General features: G+C 41.8%; 1 protein-coding gene across 1 annotated transcript in view; it reads left to right on the forward strand.

The window, feature by feature from the left end:
- Positions 1–1290: 1290 nt before the first annotated feature.
- TTF2 (transcription termination factor 2) overlaps positions 1291–25232 on the forward strand; it is a gene marked incomplete at both ends in the record, with an annotated part of 42272 nt that continues 18330 nt past the window's right edge. Inside the window, 11 exons of the mRNA XM_080691511.1 lie at positions 1291–1318; positions 1396–1498; positions 4059–4145; positions 12300–12366; positions 13131–14054; positions 15051–15165; positions 15467–15640; positions 18259–18386; positions 19549–19630; positions 21679–21798; positions 23412–23562. Of these exons, the coding sequence (XP_080547637.1) occupies positions 1291–1318; positions 1396–1498; positions 4059–4145; positions 12300–12366; positions 13131–14054; positions 15051–15165; positions 15467–15640; positions 18259–18386; positions 19549–19630; positions 21679–21798; positions 23412–23562 (1979 nt within the window). The remainder of the gene's footprint in view (positions 1319–1395; positions 1499–4058; positions 4146–12299; positions 12367–13130; positions 14055–15050; positions 15166–15466; positions 15641–18258; positions 18387–19548; positions 19631–21678; positions 21799–23411; positions 23563–25232) is intronic.

A 25232-nucleotide genomic window follows, 5' to 3' on the forward strand; every position in this document is an offset into this window, starting at 1 on the left:
CTGTCTCCCTTCCTCTGGACCCCCAGAACATTATCATATAACCCAGATTTCTTAGACATTACAGATTTTCTGTCCTCCTGTCCCCATAGCAGTTGTGTGTGCCACTCCATATGTCTGAAACATATGGTCCTCAACTGCTGTAATATGAAGCTATCTCTATTGCAACAAATCTCTGGTATCTATTCCTTCCTTTGGTTAAATAGACTTGTATACAATTTCAAACACAGTTCCTTTGTTTTAACTTCACCCTTGATTTTTAAAATTATGAAAGCACTCTGGTAGAAAAAGTATACAAAGTAAAAATTTGCCTTCAACAAAGGTAATTTATTTCCCTCCCGCTATTTTCACTATGACACTTGTACCTTAGCTTCCACACTAAGAGGGCTTAGAGAATTAGTATACACAAAAGGCAGCTGCTGGTCGAGAGGTCCGCGGGGCCTGGAATTAAGGCTGGTGCACCATGCACAGATCGCTTACATACTGGCTTTTTGACCTTAGGTGGGCTTCGGGGAAAGTTCTAGAAGATGCTGCCCACCTCAGCAGCTTGTTGGGTGAAAAGACCTGTATGTGTAAGCACTTTGTGAGCTCCAAAACGCGGTGCAAATTTAAAGGGATGTTGTGAATCTTAGAGAAATGTTTGTGCCTGCATTATTACAGGCACAATTCACCACGCAGCCTTAAAAGGAGGCCCCCATCACCCCACTCCAGGTGCTTCAGCATTGCACACTTAGTGGTTAGGCTTCTGCAAGGCTCCCCACCGCAGTGAGTGATCCAGCACTACCGCAGAACGCTCGTGAGCGCCAGGTCCCTGCTCAGAGATGCTGTGAAGCTCAGGCCTTCAGCAGCTTGTAACTCTTGCTCCCTTTAGGACCGCCCGCCTCTTGGTCTAAAAGCTAAACAGGCGACGCCAGGGGCTCAGTCTCGCCCCTTCCTCTTTCAGACCTGCATTTTCAGTCTCCCTTCCTCCGGAAGCCCAAGCCAACTCGAAACTCCAGGCCAGCCCCAGCCACGCCCCAGCCGCCAAATGCCGGCACCCACGCCCCCTCCTTCACATTTGACTTCGGCGCGCCTAGCCTGAGGGCGGCTGTAATTGGTTGGAGATGAGCAAACTTCCTATGTGATTGGCTGATAAGGGTGAGGGCGGGCACGAAGGCCGGCCCCTAACGGTGTGTGTGGGGGTGGAGACTAAGAGAGATGAGTGATGATTGGCTCCTAAAAAAGGGAGGCGGGGTGAAAAGCGGAAGCAGGGGTTGGGGGCGGAGCCTTCGTTGGAGGCGAAGTAGGAGAACTATGGAAGTAGTTAAGTGTCCGGAGCACGGTAAGGACCTAAAGTTTTAGGATTCTCCCCAGGCAAGTCGAACTATCTTGGCGTAATTGTTAACATTGTCTCCTCAGGGACTTTCTGCTTTTTGAAGACCGGCGTCCGCGATGGCCCAAATAAAGGAAAGAGCTTCTACGTGTGCCGAGCGGACACGTGCAGCTTCGTGCAGGCCACCGAGTAGGTCCCCGACCCCGCACGGCTGCCGGTGGCCGCCGGGGCCCCCAGGAGCGGCCGGCCCGCGGAGAGGCCGGGACCCCGGGCGCCGGGCGCGGTGGGAACGGACGCTCAGCCAATTCTGGATGTGTAACCCGCCGCTGGTTACTTCTCCTCTCTGGGTCGTAAATTCCCCGACCTTAAAACGAAGGAGTTTGCTGTATATGGGTTATTTTAAACTGTTTCAGCTCTTGGTTTCTAGGCCCCTGTCCGGCCTTAACACCTCCCACTCAAGAAGTGAAGACAAGTGGGCTAGTAGAAAATAGTTTATTCTGGTTGGTTTTTCAATTTGAGGACAAACTGGTATTTAGACATTTGATTTTAAAACACTTGTTAGAATATCAGCTATTTTTTAAAAAATAGATTTGCTACATTGATATTCCAGAGAGACACGTTTCTTTAGAAATTAGTGCATAGAGAAACATCAGTAGTTAAGCTTTAACAGACTTGAAAACAGACCCAGAAATGTTAAGCCTCTCTCTAAAGTGAGAAAAGTTAATGCATAGTGTTCTTGAGGGCTAATATTTTGCAATACTAGGTATCTACATTCTCTAAGTGAATTTAAAACTATCACATCATTAAATTTTAATCCTGCTCTCTATTTAAGTGAACTTGGTAGAGCAAAGTTATTTTCTTCCTATGATATGGAAAATACATAATGGGTATTAGAACTAGGAAATACCCTTTCAACATGTTTATTAACTTCAAATATTTCTTTTTCACGAGTTGCATAATTTGTGTCTTTGTTTTGAAACTCTGTGAAAGACTTTGCATCCTTTTTTAGATTTAGAAAATAAAATTTTACAGAAAGCATTTTCCATAGCCCTCTAATAGATACTTTTTGGTATGTGAAAGAAATGACTGGCATTCAGCTTAAAACAATGGTTTTTTTTTTTTATGTGCTTTTCTTGGTGCAGTATAGTCTCACATCATGATGTAAGTCATGTTGACAGTGACATACATACTGAGTACGTAGTGCCCCCCAAATAATGATTTTGAATAAAGCATATTCAAATGTTAAGATAGAAGGGCCCAATAAAAAATACTCAAGTTATCTAGGTCAACAATATGTCATCACATTAGGGTTTCCTATTTATTTCTAGTTTCTCAATAGATTGAGCCTCTAGATTCAGTACCTGGTTCAAATTTTTTTAGATACAGACATGCTCAGGATTCACAGGAACTAGTGTTGATGGTGGCATAAGACTTTTATGTTGAAAGAGGTTCTCTTATACAGAGTACCATTTATATAAGTGTACTGCTATACAAACTCATCAAATAATTCTTTACCTGAGGGCAATTATTTGATAAACAACATATTTAGAATATTCCTGATAATTAGAATATAGGCAAAAAAAGTTTCACAAGTCATAGGAGAGTTCTTTAGACGGTCACTGAAACATTATTACTCTCAAATGTCATTTTCATAATAAGTTGGGAAGGAGTAGTAGTTTGCTTATGCCAAGTAGGAAGCAAATAAGTTGCATAGTTAGAGGTAGTTGACATGTGAATGATGCTAAGTGACAGCTAACAGGTTTCACATAGGACCTCACAGTCAGCCTTGGACTTCAGTTTATCCTGGAGGTAATCACAGTGTAGAGGTCATATAACACAATGTACTTTAAAACTTTTGAGTCATCAAGGAAAAGGTATTTATTATACTTTATTTGGAAAGTGGGAAAAAATGATGGCTATGAACCTTTTTTTTTTTTTTTTAATTTGTGAGTGTTATGGGAATTGAACTCAGAGGCGTTCTACCTCCAAGCTATACCCTCAGCCCCATATTTTTTTTCTTATTTGGAAACAGAGTTTCACCACTAGGTTGCTCCTCACTATTACAAGCATGTACCACCATGCTGGGCTTAGAGGCTATTAACCCTTTACCCAAAAGAAAGCATGCAGATACAACAATGTGTAGGATTTTTTTTTTTTCCTTTTCCTTTTTTTGGTGGTACTGGGGATTAAACCCAGGGGCATCCTACCTCTAAGCTAAACCCCCAACCCTATTTTATTTTTAATTTTGAAACAGGGTCTAAGTTGCTGAGGGCCTTGCTAATTTCCTGAGGCTGGTCTCGAACCTGTGGTTCTCCTGTCTCAGCCTCCCACTTATTGGGATTATAGGTGTTCACCACCACACCTGGCTGTAATACCTGGGATTTATAAACCCAGTTAAAGCCAGGTATATATTCTTGGTCTAAAACCTATAGTTTTGCCAGGCGTGGTGGCACACACTTGTAACCCCGGCACTTGGGAGACTGAGACAGGAGGATCGCACAGGTTCAAAGCCAGCCTCAGCTACTTAGTGAGGCTCTCATCATCAACTTAGTGAAACCCTGTTTCCAAATAAATTATAAAATAGGGCTGATGGTATAGCCCAGAGGTAGAAAGCCCCTGGGTTCCACTCCCTAGTAACACACACACACGCACACACACACACACACACACCCTATAGTTTTGTTTTCACTTTGAGATGTTGCTGTATTCTTTGCCTCCTAAAACAAAATGTTTTGTTTTTTTCCTCTAGTGTTCCTGTTTCTCATTGTTTATTACATGAGGACTGTGTGGTAGAGCTCCAAGGTGTGTTTGCACTACAGGGCAAGAAAGAATACAGGTAAAGGTCAAAAGAACCGTCTAAATGTATTTTCTTTTTTTTTTTTTTCTGAAAGAATTGTGGCTAAGTATAGTTTTGGATTATTAAAAGTCGTTATTAAAAAGCAGTTTCTATATGTATCTGGGTCATCACTCATTAGCTGCTGAGCAGCTGGTTAATCTGAGCCTAACCCATGATTAATTTCTGGATAAACAGCTCTACCGTTGTTCTTTAACTCTCAGGTAGCTAATAATATCAGCCACCAATAGCACTAACTTGTCAACTTTTAATTCTGGTAATAGAATGATTTAATATGTAGAAAGGTCTAACAGAATGTTAAGAGCTCCATAGGCTATAGCTTTCTTTCCTTTATATGGGACATTGGGAAGGGCAAGGAAGTCTGTATAGATGGGAGATCATATTTGTCGTGTGTAGTGAAAGAAGTTGTCACCACTGGGTGTTAGAGGTCATATTTAATAGATCAATACATTGCATTAGGGTCCCAAGGCATGGGATGGCATCTTCACAAGAATTGCAAACCTTTGGTTTGGTAGTAGTTTAGCAGATAATTATTTATTTATTGCAGTGCTGGGGATTGTGCATGCTAAGCACATGCTCAACCTCAGACCTACACCCTAGCCCCAGTTGACAAATGTTTAAATGGAGACTTCAGGAAGGCAGGGATCAAAATGGTTTTTGTATCGTGTGTATTTCAGAATTTGTGCTTGTGTGTGGGGGGGGGGGGTACTGGGGATGGAATCCTACCTCCGGGCTACACTCCCAGACCTATTTTATATTTTTATTTGGAAACAGGGTCTCTTAAGCTAGCTAGGCTGGCTTCGAACCTACGCGATCCTCCTGTCTCCGCCTCCCAAGCACAGGGATTACAAGTGTGCGCCACCACACCTGGCTGTGCTTTTTTTTTTTTTTTTAACTTCAGAATGTTTTAGATTTCTGCCCTTGAAGTTGATTTAATGTCCAATATAGGCATTAAAGTACAATTTTTACACACATGAGTATTACTCATACTGCCCTTTCTTTATTCTTCAGTGATTATGTTTTCCAATACTATTGTAAGTGGACTTTAAAAAGCCTTTATTTTTACATTGTTTTCTGCTGGTCCAGTGGGGCTTGTAAGCCTTTATTATATGTATATATACCAAAATGCACAGAGCTTGAGTTAGGCTGGTTTAGTTTTGAGAAATATAAATACCCAGCCATATAATTAAGAAAATATCACCCCAGCAAGTACTCTTTCTCTTCTCCATTCCAAAGTACTCTTTTCTCTGTTCCAGTTAAAATTCTGTCTCCCTTCCCTTATGAGCAGTCAGTTCAGGTTTTTAATCACATTTATTTTGCTTGTTTCTGAACTTTATATAAATTAAATCATACTTCATACTTTATGTACTTTTGCATCTGACTTTTTATTTGATAGTGTTTGTGAAACTTATTCAGTGTGTGTGTGTGTGTGTGTGTGTGTGTATGTGTAATTTTTTTTTTTTTTTTGTAATTGGGACTAAACACAGGGGCATTCTACCTCCAAACTACACACCCAGCCCTATTTTTTTGTTTTTGTTTTTTATTTTGAAACAGGGTCTCATTAAGTTGTGAAGGGCCTCATTAAGTAGCTGAGGCTGGCCATGAACCTGTGATCCTCCTGTCTCAGCCTCCCAAGTACGAGTGTGTACCACCATGTCCCGCTAGTAACTTTTTTATTGCTAAATTGAATTTGATTTATAGGTGTACCACTATATGTTTTATGTACTTAATTGCCATCAGAAAAACTTCAGTGAAGTATCTATTTAAATCTTTTTTTTTTTTTTTTTTTTGGTGGTACTGGGGATTGAACTCAAGGGCATTCTATCCCCAGCTACACCTCCAGCCCTTTTATAAAATTTTGTCTTAAAAGAGGGTCTGGCTGTAGCTGAGAGTCTCTGTTTCCCTAGGCTGGAATCCTTGTGTCTCAGCCTTCCAAATAGTGGGATTATAAATGCGTGCCACCTGGCTCCTGTTTAAGTCTTTCACCAATTTTTCTCCCTATTTATTTTATTAAATACAGAAAGAATATATAGCTATTCATATTTGTTGATGAAACCATAAGATGGTGGTGAGAATATAAAATGCAGAAAGTGTGGCATATGAACTATCTAGTAAATAAAAATGGCTAGGCTACTAAAGGAAAGGGCAAAAGCGAAAAGAGCATCTATATTACACTCATAGTTCTTAAAATCCTGTCTATCCATCTATCCTACCTACCTATTCACCTGTTTACCTCTCTCTCTCTCTCTCTCTTTTTTTTTTTTTTTTTTTTTTGGCGGTACTGGGGATGGAACGAGCTACACCCCCATCCCTATTTTTTAGTCTTTTTATTTTTGAAACAGGGTCTCACCAAGTTATGAAGGGCCTCCGCAAACCAGTCCTCCAGTCACAGCCTCCCGAATGCTGGGATTGCAAGTGTGCGCCACCACGCCTGGCTTAATTATGTATCTTTTATCCTCTAGTGACTTTTCCTGGTTGTGACTAATTATCGATTTAGACTTTGTTTTTTTTCCATAAGTTGCCCAATTTTTATTTGAAAATTTTATTGAGTAATTTTAGATTCACATTCAGTTGTAAGAAATAATAGATTTCCTGGAGACTTCCCCCAATAGTAACATGGTAAAATAACTCATATATTGACATTAATTCAATCCACTGATGTTGTTGGTGAATATAAGTTTTTTCTCGTGCTAGCTTGTATGTTTAGTTTTATGCACTTTCGTCTACCCACCACCATAGTCACAGAGCTGAAGGCCTACATCCGCACAGGATCTTCTTGCTTCCCATGTACAGCCACACCCACCTGCCTCCCACCACTCCCTCCTCACCCAGTGGTAACATAAATCCCTTCTCCGTTTCTAGAATTTGTCTTCTCAAAATTTGTATATAAGTATATAAATCATACATCATAACTTTTTTGCCTGTTTTTAAAAATGTTATTTGCCTTTTCACATTGAGTTGGAAGAGTTTTATATTTATACAAAATTTCTGACACATTTGTATTATGATTTTCTTTTTTCTCCCAGTCTGGTTTTCATTTTCTTAACTGTTTTTTTGAAGAACCAAAGTTTTCAATTTTATGAAGTCCAATTTATTATTGTTTCATGGTTTTTTCTTTTTGAGAAATCTTTGCCTACCCCAAGATCACAAATATCTTCCAGGAGCTTGTTTAGGAGCTTTATGGCTTTTTTTGTTTGTTTTTTTAAAAATGCCTTTTTATTTAGATCTATGATGTACTTCAAATTAATTTTGTGTATTGTGTAAAGTACAGTAAAAATTCATTTATTTATATATGTGCTATCCAATTATTTTAGTACCACGTTTTGAAAATTTTAATTTTTTCCATTGAAATGCTTGGCATCTTTGTAGAATATCAACTGAGGTTGCCTATAAGTTTGTGTCTATTTCTGGGGTTGATAATTTGTTCCCTTGGATCATTTGCATATTCTTGCATGATTAATAAGATAAAGTAGTATGAACCTTCCATCTTCATTCTTTCTCAAGATTGTGTTGGCTATTCTAGGATCTTTGCATTCCATATAAGAAAAACAATCAATTTTTAAAATTTCCATAGAAAATCCTATTGGGGTTCCATGGAACTTTCATAAATCAATTTTGGGAGAACAAATAAAGATATTGAACCTGGTATATTTATTTATTTATTTTTGTGGTGCTAGGGGTTGAGCCCAGGGACACTCTACCTCCAAGCTATACCTCCCATTATTTAACCTAGCTAGGAGACAGGTGCAGCAGAGAAGTGTAAACTGGAGGGTAAGGTGCCCATTTTCCATTCCTTGTGGTACAGCTACATTTGTTTGCAGTTCTGTAATTTAAACACCAGATGGTACCATTGGCCAGCATTTGACTGACCCTTCAGATGTGGCCCTCTGTGTACAGTCAGGAAATAAAACTAGTATACTCTCTGGAGAAAGAGCGAAGAAATCTTGCCTTGATAGGAATGATGTGGCACACCCTACTATTAAAATGTACATGGCCATCGAGCTCCTGATGTATGTTCTCTACTTCCTCTTTCTCTCTTTTTCTTATTTTCAAGGATACTGGGTCAAAACAGATAGGACTACTTCTTTGTCTATAAATAAAACAAGTTTTAGTACTTTAAAAAACTGGTTGTGTTGGTATATTCATAATATTTTATTTTTAATAATACCTGCATGTTTGGAAAACTCTTGTGTTACTGGTTTTTGGGTGAAATCGACCTACAGATTGTCTAGCCTCAGTATAATAGGTGCACTGATGACAGGCATTTGGGCCTGAACCAGACCCTGCAGAAGGCCCCAAGGCCTCACCAGTCACAAGGATCCCACCCAGTAGACTTAGATTGTGTAGAGTTTCACGCACTGTACTGTACATGGAAAGTAAACCTTGTATTTTAAGAGTATGAAGCCAGACGTGGTGGCGCACACTTGTAATCCCAGTATTCGGGAGACTGAGATGGGAAGATCGCGGTTCGCTGACAGCCTCAGCTACTTAGTGAGGCCTGGGCATGGTGGCGCATGCCTGTAATCCTAGTACTTGGGAGGCTGAGACAGGAGGATCTCGGGTTTGAGGTCAGCTTCAGTAACTTAGTGAAGCCCTCATCATCTCGGTGACAACCTTTTATAAAAATCAGCTTATTGTGATCTATGGTAACTTTTTCCCAGTTGCTTTTTGTCCAGTAATTTTCCTTAAGGTAATTTTATTCTGTAAAAGAAGTTTAAAACAATTATGTAGTCAGAATCACTAAATTTTTCATCCTTTTCACTTTAGGATCTCAGCCTTTTTCACGTTAGGATTAAAAAAAAAACATTCATCTCTATTTTTTCCTTAGAGTTTTGCTTTTGACATTTTTATTCCATTTTGAATTTCCGTGTAAAAGAATGAGATAGAAATCCAGCTGTATGTTTTTCCAATGCTGTAGCGTATGAAGATGTAGACTTCCACCCTGAAGCATCCTTTGACACAGGTGGGATGAGAGTTAGACGCAAGACAAGGAGCCCACCCATCTGTGTGTTGCAGGGCTAAAATGAATGTGTTTATCATATGCAGCCCTAGGACTTGCTGTCATGGTTTAAGGTTACTGAGAACATGGAGGAGTTGAGACTTGAGTTTGGCCTTCACTGACCTTTAATTTTTTTTTGTGTGTGTGGTACTGGGAGTGGAACTCAGGGGCTTTTTGACCTCTGGGCTATACTTCCAGACCTATTTTATACTTTATTTGGAAACAGGGTCTCACTAAGTTGCTGAGAGCCTCACTAAGTAGCTGAGGCCGGCTTCAAACTTGTGTGATCCTCCTGTCTCAGCCTCCCAAGCGCTGGGATTACAAGCGTGTGCCACCACACCCGGTGACCTTTACAATTTTGATGGAGAAAAGGACAAAGAAACATTCCAGGTAGAACAGCATAAGTACAAGTGAGGATCTGAAATAAGAAGGTGGTTGGCAAGTGAGCTCAAGATTTAGTTTTGCATGCGTTAATGCATCTGATTTCCATATTGACCAAAGGATGTTGATACTATTGTTTTACCAATCTGGAGAGGAGGTAACTGCCACAGGGTAAGGTGTCTAATGGTTTGTAAGATGATTCAGAGTTACCTGGTGGAGCTGAGATTCCAGTCTGGGATGGTGTGCTTGGCAGTGCGATGCTGGATTGGTTGTTACCTTGAATAAGAAGTGGAGAAGTAGGATTGAAGAGGTCTGGCTGCTGCTAGCTGGGTCAATCATCATTACTGTTTATCCTGAAAGTAATTAATGTATTGCAAAAATTAGGGTTTTTCTCAAGTAAAATCAATATTTGCTTTAATTTTCACTGACATCTTTATGGATTTACAATTTAATAAACATAATAAACAAGAACTTTTTAATCTTACAAACAAGCCCATTCAGATTAATTAATCTGGTTAACTAAATTAATTTACTTTACTTCTCTACATTGCTCAGTTAAAATGTTAGTAAAGCATTTTAGCACTGTGCTTAGCACATAGTAAGCGCTCAGTGTGTTTTCTTCCTTCTTTCTCCAAGTTTTGGCTTTCTAAAAAATAAATGGCTTCTAGGACATGTTTAAGTGAGATTTCATTGTACATTAGGAGAGCTCTGGTGAAGAATTAGGCAACGTCTATAGGTCGAAAACTTCTGCTAAAAATGTGTGTGTAGACATTCGTATATACACATGTATACATGGAATCTCTGTTCTTACAGAAAAATCGCCAAGGATATCAAGTTAAAAAAATGGGTGTGCTGATGCATGCTTGTAATCCCTGCCCTTGGGAGGCTGAGACAAGAAGATTGTGCAAGTTCAAAGCCAGCCTCAGCTACTTAGTGAGGCTCTCAGCAACTTAGTGAGACCCTGTTTCCAAATAAAATATAAAATAGGTTTGAGAGTGTAGCCTGGGGGGTAGAAAGCCCTGGGTTCCATCCCCAGTAACACACACACACACACACACACACAAGAGGCAGAGTATTTAGTATGGGTTGAATATTTTTTATCCAAAATGCTTCAGACCAGGATTTTGGGTTTCAGATCTTTTATGCATTGCAATATTTGCATATACATGTGAGCTTTTGGGGGGATGGGACACAAAACTAATTTGTTTCATATATACCTTATATACACACCTTAAATACAGTTTTATACTCTCTATATGTACAAATATATTTTTTTCTTTTTCTTTTGGTGCTGAGGATTGAACCCAGGGACTTTCTTCCTCTGAGCTATACCCCTAGCATTTTCTGTTTTCTTTTTTTTTCTTTTTTTGGTATGTGTATGTGTGGTACTGGGCATGGAACCCAGAGGCATTCTCTGAGCTACACCCCCAGCCCTATTTTTTATTCTTTTCTTTTCTTTATTCTTTATTCTCACTGAGTTTAGATTGACCTTGAACCTATGATCTTCCTATCTCAGCCTCCCAAGTACTGGGATTACAGATGTGTGTCACCATACAAGGGGACAGTATTTTTATTTGTGCATGAAACAAATTAATTTTCTACTTATGACATCATATTGATGTTCAAAAGTTTGAGGGCTTGAGGCAGTTCAGATTTCTTGATCAGGAGTGCTCAACCTGCAGCGTATAGACAGTGTTGCCCATTGGTGTGACCATCCATAAGTAAGATCCATGGGCAGGTAAGTGAAGAGTAATAAGAATGGCTGCACACTGGGAGGGAGGCGGTGGGCACCATAGGGCCCGAAGGGTGCTCTCCTCCGCCTGTTTATGCTTTTTCATTGTGCATCCTACCAATTTAAACAAGTTTCTCTTTCTCTTTTTTTTTTTTTTTTCAGTACTGGGGATTGAGCCCAGGGGCATTCTACTTCAGAGCTACACTGCAGCCTTGTTTTTTATTCTTTATTTGGACACAGGGTCTCACTAAGTTGTGAAGGGCCTCACTAAGTAGCTGAGGCTGGCCACGAACCGCGATCCTCCTGTCTCAGCCTCCCAGGTACTGAGATCACAAGCCTGCGCCACCACACCTGGCAACAAGTCTGTTTTTCAAAGTTCTTTTTAACTAATTTTTAGAAATCATTTTGGGTAATGAAAAAAACCAGCGGTTCTATTTTATTCAGTAATCATTAACCGTTATTTACAAAAGCAAGGCATAGTTGGGAATAAAGAGAAACTAGACTGTAATTTGTTGGAGGAATTGGATTTTTTCCCCAATGTCAGGATTATACAGATTGTATTCCCCATGGTCTGGTTTACACGTTCCTCTGTATTTCCAGTGAGTTGGTCATTGGGTTTAAAAACTTGACCAGATTCAGGTAGGTTTTAGTTTGTTGGGATTTTTTCTTCGTAGCATCCATTTTTAGGTATAGTGTGGCCTCCTCTCAGGCACATAGAGTCTGGTTCTCTCTTGTTTTGATTTTAGCAGCCATTGCTCATCAGTGTCTCCCTTTAGTCCTTTACAGAGGCAAAAGAATAAGCCTGTCTGTGCTTTGGTACCATGTCAACTTTTTCTTTGATTTCTTAGCTTTTAAAAATGTCCTGGGCAGTGAGTATTTTTTATGTATATAAGAGTAGTTGGTTTTAAATAGCCTCCCAAAGCCAGAACCAGATGTTGCAAGATGTTCTGTTAAATTATAAATCACTTCATCTCTTGTTTCAAAGGATTTTTGTAGTTTTAACTTAAGTTTTATACTTCATTAGGTTGTTCTTCCGCTGCACTAGAAGTAAGGCAGAGAAGAGACACTGGTGTGGAAATGTTCCATGGCAGGTGGGAATTATTCATTTGTTTTCAAACCTGTTTTGTTAAGACTGATTCACATATGACTGGTTGGACTTTGCTTTAAGCAAGGTAGACCCCAATGGCAAGGATTATTTGTTAAATTCAAGATTGAATTATTTGACTCCTATTTCACATATTTTTTCAGGTTTTTAAATGCAGTCATTATTCTCCTGCTTAGGAAAAAATATGTTTTTTTTTAAACTAACTTTCCCATCTTTTGTAGACTAATAACTGTTTTATATGGCATAAGCAAAGTATAAATCCTAAGCTTCTGTTGAAATTAGAGGGGCCCTATAGGTGCATGGGGAACTAGACCTAGGGAGGTGATGAGACTTGTTTTGGCCGAGATACAGCTCGAACTTGGGACTCTAGATTTCTCCAATGAAACCTTCCTAAAGCCCAAGTGGAAGCGAGCGCAGAGGGCAGTGTTTGGGGAAAAGTTCATCTAGAGAGTAGGATTTCCTGAAAAGTGTATGCTGTGGCTGTTATGATGGAAAAGGACTTTAGTCTCTACTTTCCCTCACGGCCCAGGAAAGGGTGACATGGACAAGGGAGGAATCCAGCATTGAAAATTAAAAAACAAATTCTTTGTGAGTTTGGCACCTATTACTTGTTAGATGCAGAAGTGATACCAGAAATACTTAGACGGATTAGACTGCTTTTACTGTGTTTCCGTTTCTTCTGGAAAAGGACATTGTAGATATGAAGGTTGCATGAATACCCTTTAATGTGATCGTTTTCATTGTCCTTAGGATCCTAATTCTATAGAACATTCTGTAACTCAGAAGCCTCAGCATGCATCTGAGCCCTTCCCTCACGCTTCCAGCCAGCCAAGAAACCCGTTCAAGGTGCTTGACAAGAACCAAAAACCAGCTCTCTGGAAACAGTTTGTCAAAGGGGAAGCTAAAGAAAAGGTGTTTGAGAAGAGAGATCAGCTCTTGGATCCACAGAAGGAGCTGAAGCCCGAATCCAACTGCCGGGTAGAAGGAGGTCGCTCGTCTGGCCCAGTCATGAAGCAAAAACAGCCCGGAGTTCAAGGCAAGGAGCCAGAGGGGAGAGGAGGGCTTCGGTGTGAAGCCAAGGAGACGGAAAGGATCGCAGCGAAGCAGCGCCAGGGGAGTGAGCTGAGAGGAGGGCCTGCATCTCAGGAGACAGACGGGGAGAGGCGCCAGGGCCCAGACAAATCGGAACCTCGGAAGGAACAGGAAACCCAGAGTTTGCCCCAGAATGTTCATGGTCAGAACCCAGCAAGCCAGCCCCAGGAAGGGGGCCACCTCGGCAGAGAGCCCCTCGGGAGCAGGGCAGCTGAAGAAACAGAGGCGAAGGGTGGCCCAAGCAGGCCGATCTCCCAGAAGAGGCCGCCCCAGGGGAGTGTCCAGGCCCCCGAGTGGGGGCCTGCTCCTAAAGGACCCACTACACCAGGGCTTCCCCTGAGAGAGGGGCACCCCGCCGCCTCCAGCAGCAGTGACAGCGAGGGCGAGGATGGGGCCTCTAACCCCGGAAGCCCCCTGCTCTTCGACTCGACTGTGGACTCACAGAAGAAAGAGAACCTTCGACTCCCTGACCACAGTGTGCAAGGAAAAGTATCTCTTGCCTCGAGTGTTTCCAAGAAGGCTGAGCCCTCTGACCCAGCAGCCCAGCGTGGGCACCTTATGACTCAACTGAAAATAAAGAAGGTAGCTCTTGGCTTGCGCTTTGCTTCTAGGCCAGAGCACGCTGGCTCCAGGCAGCTAGAGTTCAGTATGTTCATTGGGAAGGTTTTATAGGTGTGTAGGGTGTGTGTGTGTGTGTTTGTGTTACTGGGTTTTATAGGTGTGTGTCTGTGTGTGTGTGTTACCGGGGGATTGAACCCAGGGACATTCTGCCCCCATTCAAGTTATATCTCCAACTCCTTTTTTTTTAAACAGGGTCCCAATAAGTTGTGGAGGTCCTCACCACAGACCTATAATCCTCCTGTCTCGGCCTCAGCCTCAGCCTCCCAAGTACTGGAATTACAAGCATGTGCCACTGTGCCCCACTGGTGTTTAGTTTTTATATGTTTTAGGTTGTTTAGCTTCTGCCTTTTTATACTTTGAGGATTAGTAAAACAATTGGACTTTTTAAAAGGCGCTTGTTTTTACACGTATGGTTAAAAGACCACGATTTCAGCCAGGCATTACAGGTAGCGCACACCTGTAATCCCAGGACTTGAGAGGCTGACACAGGAGGATCACCCATTTGAAGTCAGCCTCAGCAGTCTAGCAAGGTCTTCAGAAACTTAGTGAGAACCTCCTTCCAAGCAAAAAATAAAGTAGGCTTGGGTGTAGCTCAGAGGTAGAATGTCCCTGGGTTCAATTTCCTAGCACCAGAAAATAAATGAATCCATGATTTCAGAATTTCTCCATGTGAGGTATTGTGTATGTGTGTTTTACTGGAGATTAAACCCAGAGGCATTCTACCTCTGTGCTACATCCATAGCCCTTTTTATTTTTTATTTGAAATAAAGTCTCACTAAGTGACAGAGGGCCTCACTAAGTTGCTGGCCACGAACTGAGATCCTCCTGGCTTGGTCTCCCGAGTACTGGGATTATAGGCTTGTGCTACGAGGTGTGCCTATGTGAGACTCTTTTCACCTGAAGCCACCCCTTTAACAACTTGAGAAGAAAGTTCATTTGATAGTTTCTGTTTTTCAGAGCACGCTGGCATCAGTGAATATCCATGCTCTTCCAGACAAGGGTGAAAAGTTACTCAGGCAAATCGAGGCCTTGGAGGAAGCCCTTGGTGCGCTTGCCCTCTTGCCAGAGCAAGGTAAAATGGGTTATACCTCAGGGTTTTCATGACCCTGACTGGAGCCATTTTGGAGAAGAATGTGTTGCTTCAGTCACTATCCATTTTATTATCTGCCTCTGAACTTTTATACCTGTAATATATGAGAACCTTTTTTCATTAGCTACGTACAGAACTCCTTCCCAGAGTTTTAAGCACTGTTAATATTCCTCCTTCTCGAGCTTACTGGAATGGAAGTGATCTCACCCTCTTCTGACCTCATCTCATACATACAGTTCCTCCCCTTTTCTGAACTTGTATTCCTGTCTTGTTTCTTGAGCAGGAACTAATGAGAAGAGCAACACTGAAGTACCAAAGCAGAGTAACTTCAAAACTACTGCTGACCCTCCTCACTTGGTGCCTCCCCAACCCCTTCCGGGTCATGAGCCCCAGCCTCTGGGCTTTGCAAAGGCAGCCTGCCAGCTTACTGCTGGAGGATCCAGCCAGTGGTCTGGAGGTAAGATCCAAGGGCCCGGTCCTGTAAGTTAAAGCTACCTAGTAGATGTCTTTGTACTCCTGAAGAGAGAGGCCGTTCTTGACTTGAAGACTGCACAGTATTAAAGACTATGGCCATGTGTGCTGGTTTGTGTCTGTAATCCCAGTACTTGGGAGGCTGACACAGGAGGATCTCAGGTTCATGGCCATTCTCAGCATCTTAGTCAGACTCAGCGACTTAGTGAGACCCTGTTTCAAAATAAAAAATAAAATAGGTCTGGAGGTATAGCTCAGAGATAGAATGCCTCTAGGTTTAATCACTCACACACACACACGATTACAGACCTGTGCATGATGGAACGCAGTAGTAATTCCAGACTTGTGAGGATGAGGCAGGAGGATTGTAGGTTGGAAGCCAGCACATAATTACTTAGTGGGACCCTGTTTCAAAGTAGAAAGGGCCGAGGGTGTAGCTCAGTGATAGAATGGCCTGGAATCAATGCCTGGTACCACCAAATAAATAAATGAATGAATGAATAAGTATACAAACAAACAAATACAGTGCTCAGTAGAGCGCTATGAAATGTTCCTTAGCTCTGTGAGGCTGGGTCTGTGTCTGCCTTGCACATCCATGTTTTATTAGTGAGTCCGAGAGCCGGCACACTGGTGCTGGCAGTCAGTTCCTGTAAGCAGGTATTTTTGCTTATATCATCCTGGGTACATAGGTCAGCAGGTTATATTTTTCTTCTTTCCTGCGTGGGTCTGAGAGCAGAGGGGTGACGCAAGTGGAAGCCAATGATTTTTACAGTTACAGAGCTACAGAAAGCAGAACCCCCTCCCCCATGTCGCTAAGTCATTCCACTGTGAAGCTGCTGGACAACTTTGAATTCAGAGGTAATTGCAGTTAAGCCTTATCTGTGTCATCTGATGAGCTGCTTTGCCCCATTAGGACACAGGCGCACAGGTTGGCTAATAGGGACCAGAGAAGCTAAAGCCAGTTTTCTCCCAGTGGAGAACTTGGAGGTTTTAAAAGTTAAATTGCAGTATTAACAAGGAGGTGAGAAATAGATGCAGTGCCAAAGAAAACACGTGTGACTGAGTGGCACGGTGGTGTTGGGGCGTGTGACTGAGTGGCACGGTGGTGTTGGCGCGTGTGACTGAGTGGCACGGTGGTGTTGGCGCTCAGGAGGCTCCTTGAGAACAGTACCGTGTTAGAGCATCATCCCATGACAGCGGTGACTAAGTCATCTCGGGAAACATTGGACTAGATGAAGGAAAAGTGCATGTGATATGTCTTGGAAATAATTACATTAAGAAAGTTTTAGAGCTCTCTCACTAAAACGTTTTTATTTACCTAGAAACCTCTTACCTGGAATGCTTCTTCTCTAAAATTGCAAACATTTGAGGTGCCTGTAGTTATTAACTGATTTTGGGGAGAAGTTCACTGTAGAGTGAGGTGCCTAACAGTTCTACAACAAAGATCAGTCAGCTCATGCCTGACCTGTGCCTGAGGGTATTTCTTCCTGTCTACTCAGATTCAACAGGTGACTCCTAGTCTGCCCTTTTCTCCTTCGCATCCAGGGACCTTTTCTTCCTAAATACTGAAAAGCATTACCATTTTCTTTGCCACCTTTCAAAGCTGAAAAATAAACTATCAAAACTATTGATTGGCTGGGCATAGTGGCTCATGCTTATAATCCCTGTACTTGGGAGGCTGAGATGGGAGGGTCACAGGTTCATGGCCAGTCTCAGTTATTTAGTGAGGCCCTCTGCAACTTAGTAAGACCCTGTTTCAAAATAAAGAATCAAAATAGGGCTGGGGGTATAGTTTGGAGGTAGAATGCCCCTGGGTTCAATCCCCAGTACTGCAAAAGAAAAATAAACCATTGTATGCAAGGCTCTGGGAAAGATCTCCAACACCACACACATACGTACAAGAATTATGGATTATCTTATTTCTTCCAGTATTGTCCTGTGTAGTTATTATCATTATTATTTTTGTGGTACTGGAGATTGAACCCAGGGGGCATTCTACCTCTGAGCTATACCCCTAGCCGTATTTTATTTTTATTTCAAAACAGGGTCTTGCTAGGTTGATAAGTGTTTCACTTCTTGCTGATGCTGTCCTTGAACCTGCCATCCTCCTGTCTCAGCCTCCCGAGTACTGGGATTATAACCATGCACCACCGTGCCCCGCTTACAGTGATTATTTATGTGATTTAAGGAACAAATAGAAGCTGGGTGTGCACACCCAGCAACAAATAGAAGCTTGTAATCCCAGCATTCGGGGGGCTGAGACCGGAGGATCGCGGTTCACAGACAGCCTCAGCTACTTAGTGAAGCCCTCCGCAAAGTAGTGAGACCCCATTTCAAATTAAAGAATAAAAACTGGGGCAAGGGATGTAGCTCAGAGGTCAAATGCCCTTGGGTTCCATCCCCAGACCCACACACACACACAAAAAACAAAAAACAAAAATAAAAAACCCAGAATGGGGGTTTTTATAGAATGGAGGCTAGGTGCACCTGGAAGGATTTTTGTCAATGTAGATACATCACCTGGCAAATAATAAATTGTGGTTTTCAGCTCATACTAGCACACAGTACTTGTGATGCCTTTGAGTAACATCTGTTTATGTTCAGGCCCTAGGAACCAAGATCGCCTTCATGCAGTGTGGAAAATCACAAGCGAAGCCATTGAAGAGCTGCATCAGTCGCTCAAGTCCCGTCCTGATGAGACAGCGGTGGCAGAAGACCCGGCCGGCTTGAAGGTGAGCCTGGGAAGACCCTCGGGAGGGCGTGCCCCACGGCAGCATCCTAGCACCCCGAAGACAGATGCTAAGCCGCCCGCGGGGTGCCTGCCTCACAGGCTTTGTCTACAGAGAGATGCTTTAGTGCCTTCCCTTGCAGGGTTTTCTCCATTTATGTTGAACAGTAAAAACAACAGCAACAAAACTCTGCTTTTGTAAGTCATAAAATTATAAATTTATATAGCAGTAAAAGATCCATTTATTGTATAGTTTTGGTATGTGCCACAGGAGGCAAAGATTTGCTATCTGTAATGAGCTAGTGGGGGGTGGAGCTGGATATACGACATACGACACAGCTCGAAAGTGACTGTAAGGCAGAGATAAAGTGTGTCTGCCCTGTGCTCCAGAGGGTAGATGAAGCACACTCTCAAGCCACAGGGACTCAAAATAGCAAACATCGCTCTAGGCCAATAATATTTATTGCCTGCCTACTTCATTCCCCACAGAAGCTGCAAGTCCCTACAATTAGAGGGAGTGGTGGTGAGAGGAGAGATGTAGGGATTGGCAGAAATAAGTGATGGCGACCGAGCTGGGAGGAACAGTCTGGGTAGGGGGCTCCTTGCTGTGGGCGCCTGGTGATCGTGAAAGAACTTAAGATTTGAATAACACAGGTATTTTATAGAATCACAGTAGAGTTTTGAGCAGGAGTATTTTATGAAGATTAATTTTCTCACAGAGTTTAAGATAAATTAAAGAAGAACTAGAAAGAAGTCTCCGGTTAAAGGGCTCTGGAAATTTATGAACAGCAATGCCGATTGGGACATTGGTTAAAAAAGAGAGTCAGATTTAAGAGACAATTGAGAAAGCCAGCAGAATGGCTATGAGCCTAGGGTGACCAGTTGGAGGTCTTGGTTATAGGCGTGGAAGCCAACTGTGACTAATTAAACAGACAAACAGGACTTTGATGGGGAGCGGAGGGGTTGGTGGATACTAATAGGAATGATGAACATTAGATATAAACCATAATCTAAACTTGGGCAGGTAGATGAAATGAACAGCTTGACAACTAGAATATTAGAGAGTTCATTTGGAGAAAACAGAGTGTACAGTTTATGCAGCCAGGATCTGACATAGCCTCTCATTAAAACTTTGTAGTTAACATTTGATTATTATCTCTGTTTAGGTCCCTTTGCTGCTGCACCAGAAGCAGGCATTAGCCTGGTTACTATGGCGGGAAAGTCAGACGCCACAGGGAGGGATTCTGGGTAAGTCTGGTATTAGGATAAGAATCAATATTTATGAATGTTTATGTATTGTGCTAAATGTATTCTGTTGTTTTGTTCCCTTCCACAACTCTCTTAGGAAGGTACTCTGACTCCTCATTTGTACAGATGAGGAAACTAAACTGTAGAAATGCCAAGCAGCTCTCTCAAAAGTACACAGTTCTTGCAAACGAGGGATTGACTGTAGGCAGTAGTAGTGGACTCTGGCAGAGTAAGCAGAGGAGTGTCTTCTCTGGTGGCCCCAGAGTCTCTGGGTGATGTGGAGGGCCAGGCTGAAGGCCAGGTTTCCAGGAGCAACCATCGCAGCCATGGCACAAACTGATTATAACTTCTTTGCTCCGTGCACTATAAGAAACCAGTGCCACCCAATGTCAGGGCTTCTGGCCAGGCTCCGTAGTTTGTTAGTAGGACTCACAGCATATAGTCAAACTCAAGGCTGTGATCTTTACAGTGAAAGGATCAACCTGAGGGAAAGGAACACGGGCAAACTCCTGGGGAAACCAGGTGCGAGCTCTTGGAGCATTTTGGGTGCATTTCTAGATTATTTTAAAGTGAAAACAGCAACCTGCTGACTGAGCCTCAGTGTCATAATTTGATAAAACGAGAAAATAAAATTATAGGGTGTAAAGAATGAGTTTTTCAGTGACTGGCGCAATGACAGTATCCAAGAAGTGTTAAGCTGTGGCCTCTTTGATGAGGAAAGTAAGGCCCTGGAGGACTGTTTGCAGGCGACCCTTTTGTGCACTTATTACTCAAGATTGGACCCAGGGACATTTTACCTCTGAGCTCTACCCCTAGTCCAATTTATTTTTTTCCATTTGGAAACAGGAGTCTTGCTAACTTGTTGAGAACCTCACTAACTTGCTGAGGCTGGCTTTCAAATCTGTGATTTTCCTGTCTCAGCCTTCTAAGTAATCCCAGATTACAGGCTTCTTTTTTTTTTTTTTTTTTTTTTTTGTGGCAGGGGTGGGGCAGACTCATCTATATTGCCCAGGATTCAGGGGCTTAAGTGATCCCGTTGCTTTGGTCTCCTTAGTTCTGTGACTATAGGCTCCCCACCCCCCCTTTTTTTTTTTTTTTTTTTTTTTGTGGTGCGAGAGATAGAATCCAGGGGCATTCTACCTCTGAACTACCCCCAGCCAAATTTTATTTATTTATTTTTATTTTTATTTTTTATTTCTTTTGGTGGTAGTGGGGTTCCTGGAAGCCCTTCTACCTCCGGGCTACCCTCCCAAACCTATTTTATACTTTTTTTTTAATTTGGAAACAGGGTCTCTTAAGCCAGTGCGGCTGGCTTCAAACCTGCACGATCCCCCTGTCTATGCCTCCCAAGCGCAGGCTCCAATTTTATTTTTTATTTGGAAATAGGGTCTCACTAAGTTGCCAAGACTGGCTTTCAACCTATGATCTACCTGTGCCGGCCTCCCGAGTACTGGGTTTACAGGCATGTACCACCGTGCCCAGCTTTTTTTACGGGACACAGAATCTCACCATGTTGCCCAGGCTGGTCTCTGAACTCGGGGCTCCAGTGATCCTTCCACCTCCGTCTCCCTAGGTCTGTGACTATAGGCAGATAACCACTGCACCTGGCTGAGTTAACTTTTTAACTCCAGAAAAGTGGTCACTAGTAAAGTCCATGATGGAATATGTCTGCTGGACTTTTTATTTTTTGCTTTTGGAAGTGACAGATTAAAAGATGAGGTAACACCATCAAACTGGAGTAGGTATCAATCAACACATTGTTAGGTAACAGTGCAGTGTGAAGACTAGAATAAGAGTCACATAATAAGTTATAAATGTTATAAGAGCCCAGTAAATGCCTGGCCTAGTTTTCTAAATAAGTAGCAAGAGTTGTGGTTTATTTTAGCAAAGAAGGTAAAGAATCCGTTAGGCCAGGCGAGGAGTTTTTTCTGGACGAGCTCTGGCAGCAGTGAGAACAGAGTCCACGTCTGTCCGTGGCTTCTGTTGAAATTGTGTTGATTCTTTGCCCTAAGTAATTTATTCTCTTTAATTGTGTTTTTACTTTCCAGCGGATGATATGGGTTTAGGAAAAACCTTGACAATGATTGCACTCATCCTGGCCCAGAAGAATCAGGAGAAAAGCAAAGAAAATAACAAAAACTTACCTTTGACATGGCTTTCCAAAGATGGTAAGTGAAAGTGCCTAATGCCATTCTCTGTATCATTTGAGCCTGTGTGTGTGTGTGTGTGGGAGGGGGGGGGAGTTTTTAAGCTACAGTAGGGCACCTTTGGTCATATTTAATTAATCTACTGGAAAAATAATATTACGTTACTTTCCAATGGCATCATTTCTGATGCTAAGTATGGTAATTAAAAGTGATCATTTTCCCCTTTTAATATAAACTTAGCTTGATCTGTAATTAAGAATAATTTACGGAGAAGGCTAAGTCATTAGAAGACTTAGTTTATAGCAGTTATGATTTTTGTTGATGTTAAGGAGAAATTCCAGGACAGATCCAAATTAAATTTTTCTTAAAGGGAGATCCGTCACAGGTTCACATTTTTTCTTCCATAGTAGAAACTGTTTTCCCATGTTTCTGAAATTTCAGAAACTTCCAGATGAGAAATAATTTCTGTCTTATCCCAACTTACATTTTTAAAATGTAATCTCAGACATTGCTTAGAGATACTATATATAATGTATAGATTGCACCATATGTAAGTTGCCATGTACACAAGCACAGTTTTCCCAAGTTGGTTAGGGAGATCCTCTGCTCTCAGGATTTCTGACGAAGCCAGCATCTGGGTCCTTTCCCCAGTGTGGAGCGACACACAGATACACAGACACACACTGATGGGGGTTGATGGTATCTATACTTCGTCACTTGACTCAATGTTTGCTTATTTTAGCAGGTTTTTGTACCTTTTTTTTTTTTTAATGGTACTGAGGATTGAACCCAGGGGCATTTAATCTCCAAGCTACACCCCCAGCCCTTTATTTTGAAACAGGGTCTCACTAAGTGTGGAGGGCGTCACTAAGTAGCTGAGGCTGACCGCAAATGTATGATCCTCATATATCAGCCTCTCAAGTACTAGGATTACAAGCATGCACCACCACACCTGGCAAGGTTTTTGTACTTACAAAACCTTTTAATTGGCACATAATAACTGATACTTGCATTACTGTGGCAATGCTTAAGTTAGAGTTTTCAGGAAAAAATAATAACACTGCCCTGTAATGTAATCAACACAGGAGGCACTGGGGGATGACCCGGTTCTGCTCCTGACCACCCTGCTGACTTTTCAGTCTGAGATCTGCTACACACTTTTCCTATCCTCTTTAGTTTCTCTTTTTCGACTGATACATTTATAGGAAGAAATAAATAATTAAGTGTTTTGACTTTAAAAACTATCTTTTCTAGCCAGGTGTGTAATCCCTGCTCTTGGGAGGCTGAGACAGGGGGATTGCACAGGTTAAAAGCCAGCCTCAGCTACTTACTGAGGCTCTCAGCAACTTAGTGAGACCCTGTTTCCAAATAAAATATAAAATAGGTCTGGGAGTATTACCTGGAGGTAGAAAGCCTCTGTGTTCCACCCCCAGTACCACCCCAAAACAACAACAACATCAACAAAAAACTATTCTATTTCCTACTCTATTATCAGCTCTATGAAGAAATAAGAGCAATGGTTAAAAATATTGATTGAAGGAATAAAGCCAGTCAAGAGAAAGAGATAATGCCCTAAAGAAGTTAAAGGCTATTTAATGAATGTAACTAGGTATTGATTTTTCCCCCCTCTCAAGACTCCTCTGCCTTTACTTCCCATGGAACACTAATTGTCTGTCCTGCCTCCCTGATCCATCACTGGAAAAATGAGATTGAGAAACGGGTGAACAGCAACAAACTTAGAGTCTATCTCTATCATGGGCCAAACCGGAGTCAGCATGCCAAAGTGTAAGTACAGACATGCTGCGGGCGTGGTGGTGGCCAGCACCTTGGGTAGGGGCACTGTAGACTTTCCTGTCCGCCCTGATTGGCTAATGATTTGTGTGAAGACATTCCCATTTCACACAGCCACTGTCCTGTACCGAGGTACTTGTTGGAATCCAGTGGTGTTTTTGTGCTATGTCCTTGTCACCATCCCTAGCAAAAGCTGTCCTGTGATGCCTGAGCTGTCAGCCAGGTGGCAGCAGCATTCCCTGGTAAGTGAGGATGCAGGAGGCACCACAGGATCCCTTAGTGGTTGAAGTTCTGATTCTAGAACACACATTCTTTTTCTGTGTGAATGGAACTGTCCTCTTATAGAATGTCTTGGTAAAATTCTGATGTTTACTTGTTATATGCTTGTGTGTGTATATGTGTGTGTGGTGAATGTGTTTATGGCTTTGTTTTTCATATATAAGCCATTTAAGAAGTTTTAGACTTAAGAGTTTAGGATGATTTGGGATCAGAGGAGCATTTGTCTAACTTGAAAATAAAAAACCTGGGCATGGTGGTGCATGCTTATGGTCCTAGTACTTAGGAGGATTACAGGTTTGAGGACAGCCTCTGTAACTTAGTGAGACCCTATTTCAAAATTTAAAAAAGGGCTGGGGGTGTAGCTCAGAGGTAGAATGCCTCTGGATTCAATCTCCAATACCAAAAGCAAAAACAAAAACAAAAAAAATCCCAAAGAAAGCCAAGAGAATAGCATGATTAGACTTAACTGTAAATTATTGAAGATGGATGTTTGGGAAGAAGGAAAACATTACCTTCTTAGGTAAGATGAAGAGGATAATCTTCATTTTAATCTCTTTTGTTCAGAGAGTGTGTGTGTGTGTGCGTGTGTGTGTGTGTGAGTGTGTGTGTGTTATACTTGGGCTTTTGGCTTTAAAGGATTTTTTTTCTATTCCTAACCATGATGTGAGAATCTGAGGTGCGTACTTGCTATTCTCATCAAGGATGAGAACAAAATTGTTTCTATTTACCCCAGCTTTCTCTCCCGAGCCTTTAATATTGAATATTTTTTTCTCTTAAAGAGAATAGTAAATGCCAGATTGGTGATTCTCACTCTTACAATACAAACCTTATGACAGATAGTCACTTTGCAGGTAAAAGATATCAGGGCAGCAATGTAGGAATGCAGGCTGTCCCTGGTGAGAGCCTTTAAATTGCCTGCTTATGTTCTTAATTTTTATTAGGAAATGAGTTGGATCTTACTTGATTTGCACTGGGAGTATAACTGGTGTGTTCCTCAGAACGTACCAGTTAACTGATTGGAATCATTGTCAGTTGTACATCTTTCTCTATAATGCTAAGGCAACTTGGAGACTGCTGTCTCTCTGAATTTGGTATATCATTTTTATCAGGAGTACTTATCAAAGTTCTCTCAGGCACATGATATTAGGCTTCACTGGAATAAGATCTGTGACTGTAACAAGAGTCTTTACATGTAAAGAGTGTAGGCAAGGTAAACTGACAGCTTACAGCACATATTTTTATAACCAGATGTCAAGGTTAATTAATGGGTTTCACAAGTGCATTGTAGTGTAGAATGGTAGGGTGAAGGGATCGTTGACGTGAGGTGAGCAGGGCCTCGAGGGCTTCTTTCTTCTCTGGAACTTTAGCATCATCCATCTCAGACC

This window comes from Muscardinus avellanarius (genome assembly GCF_963383645.1).
Source record: "Muscardinus avellanarius genome assembly, chromosome: 3".
Classification (NCBI taxonomy): Eukaryota; Metazoa; Chordata; class Mammalia; order Rodentia; family Gliridae; genus Muscardinus; species Muscardinus avellanarius.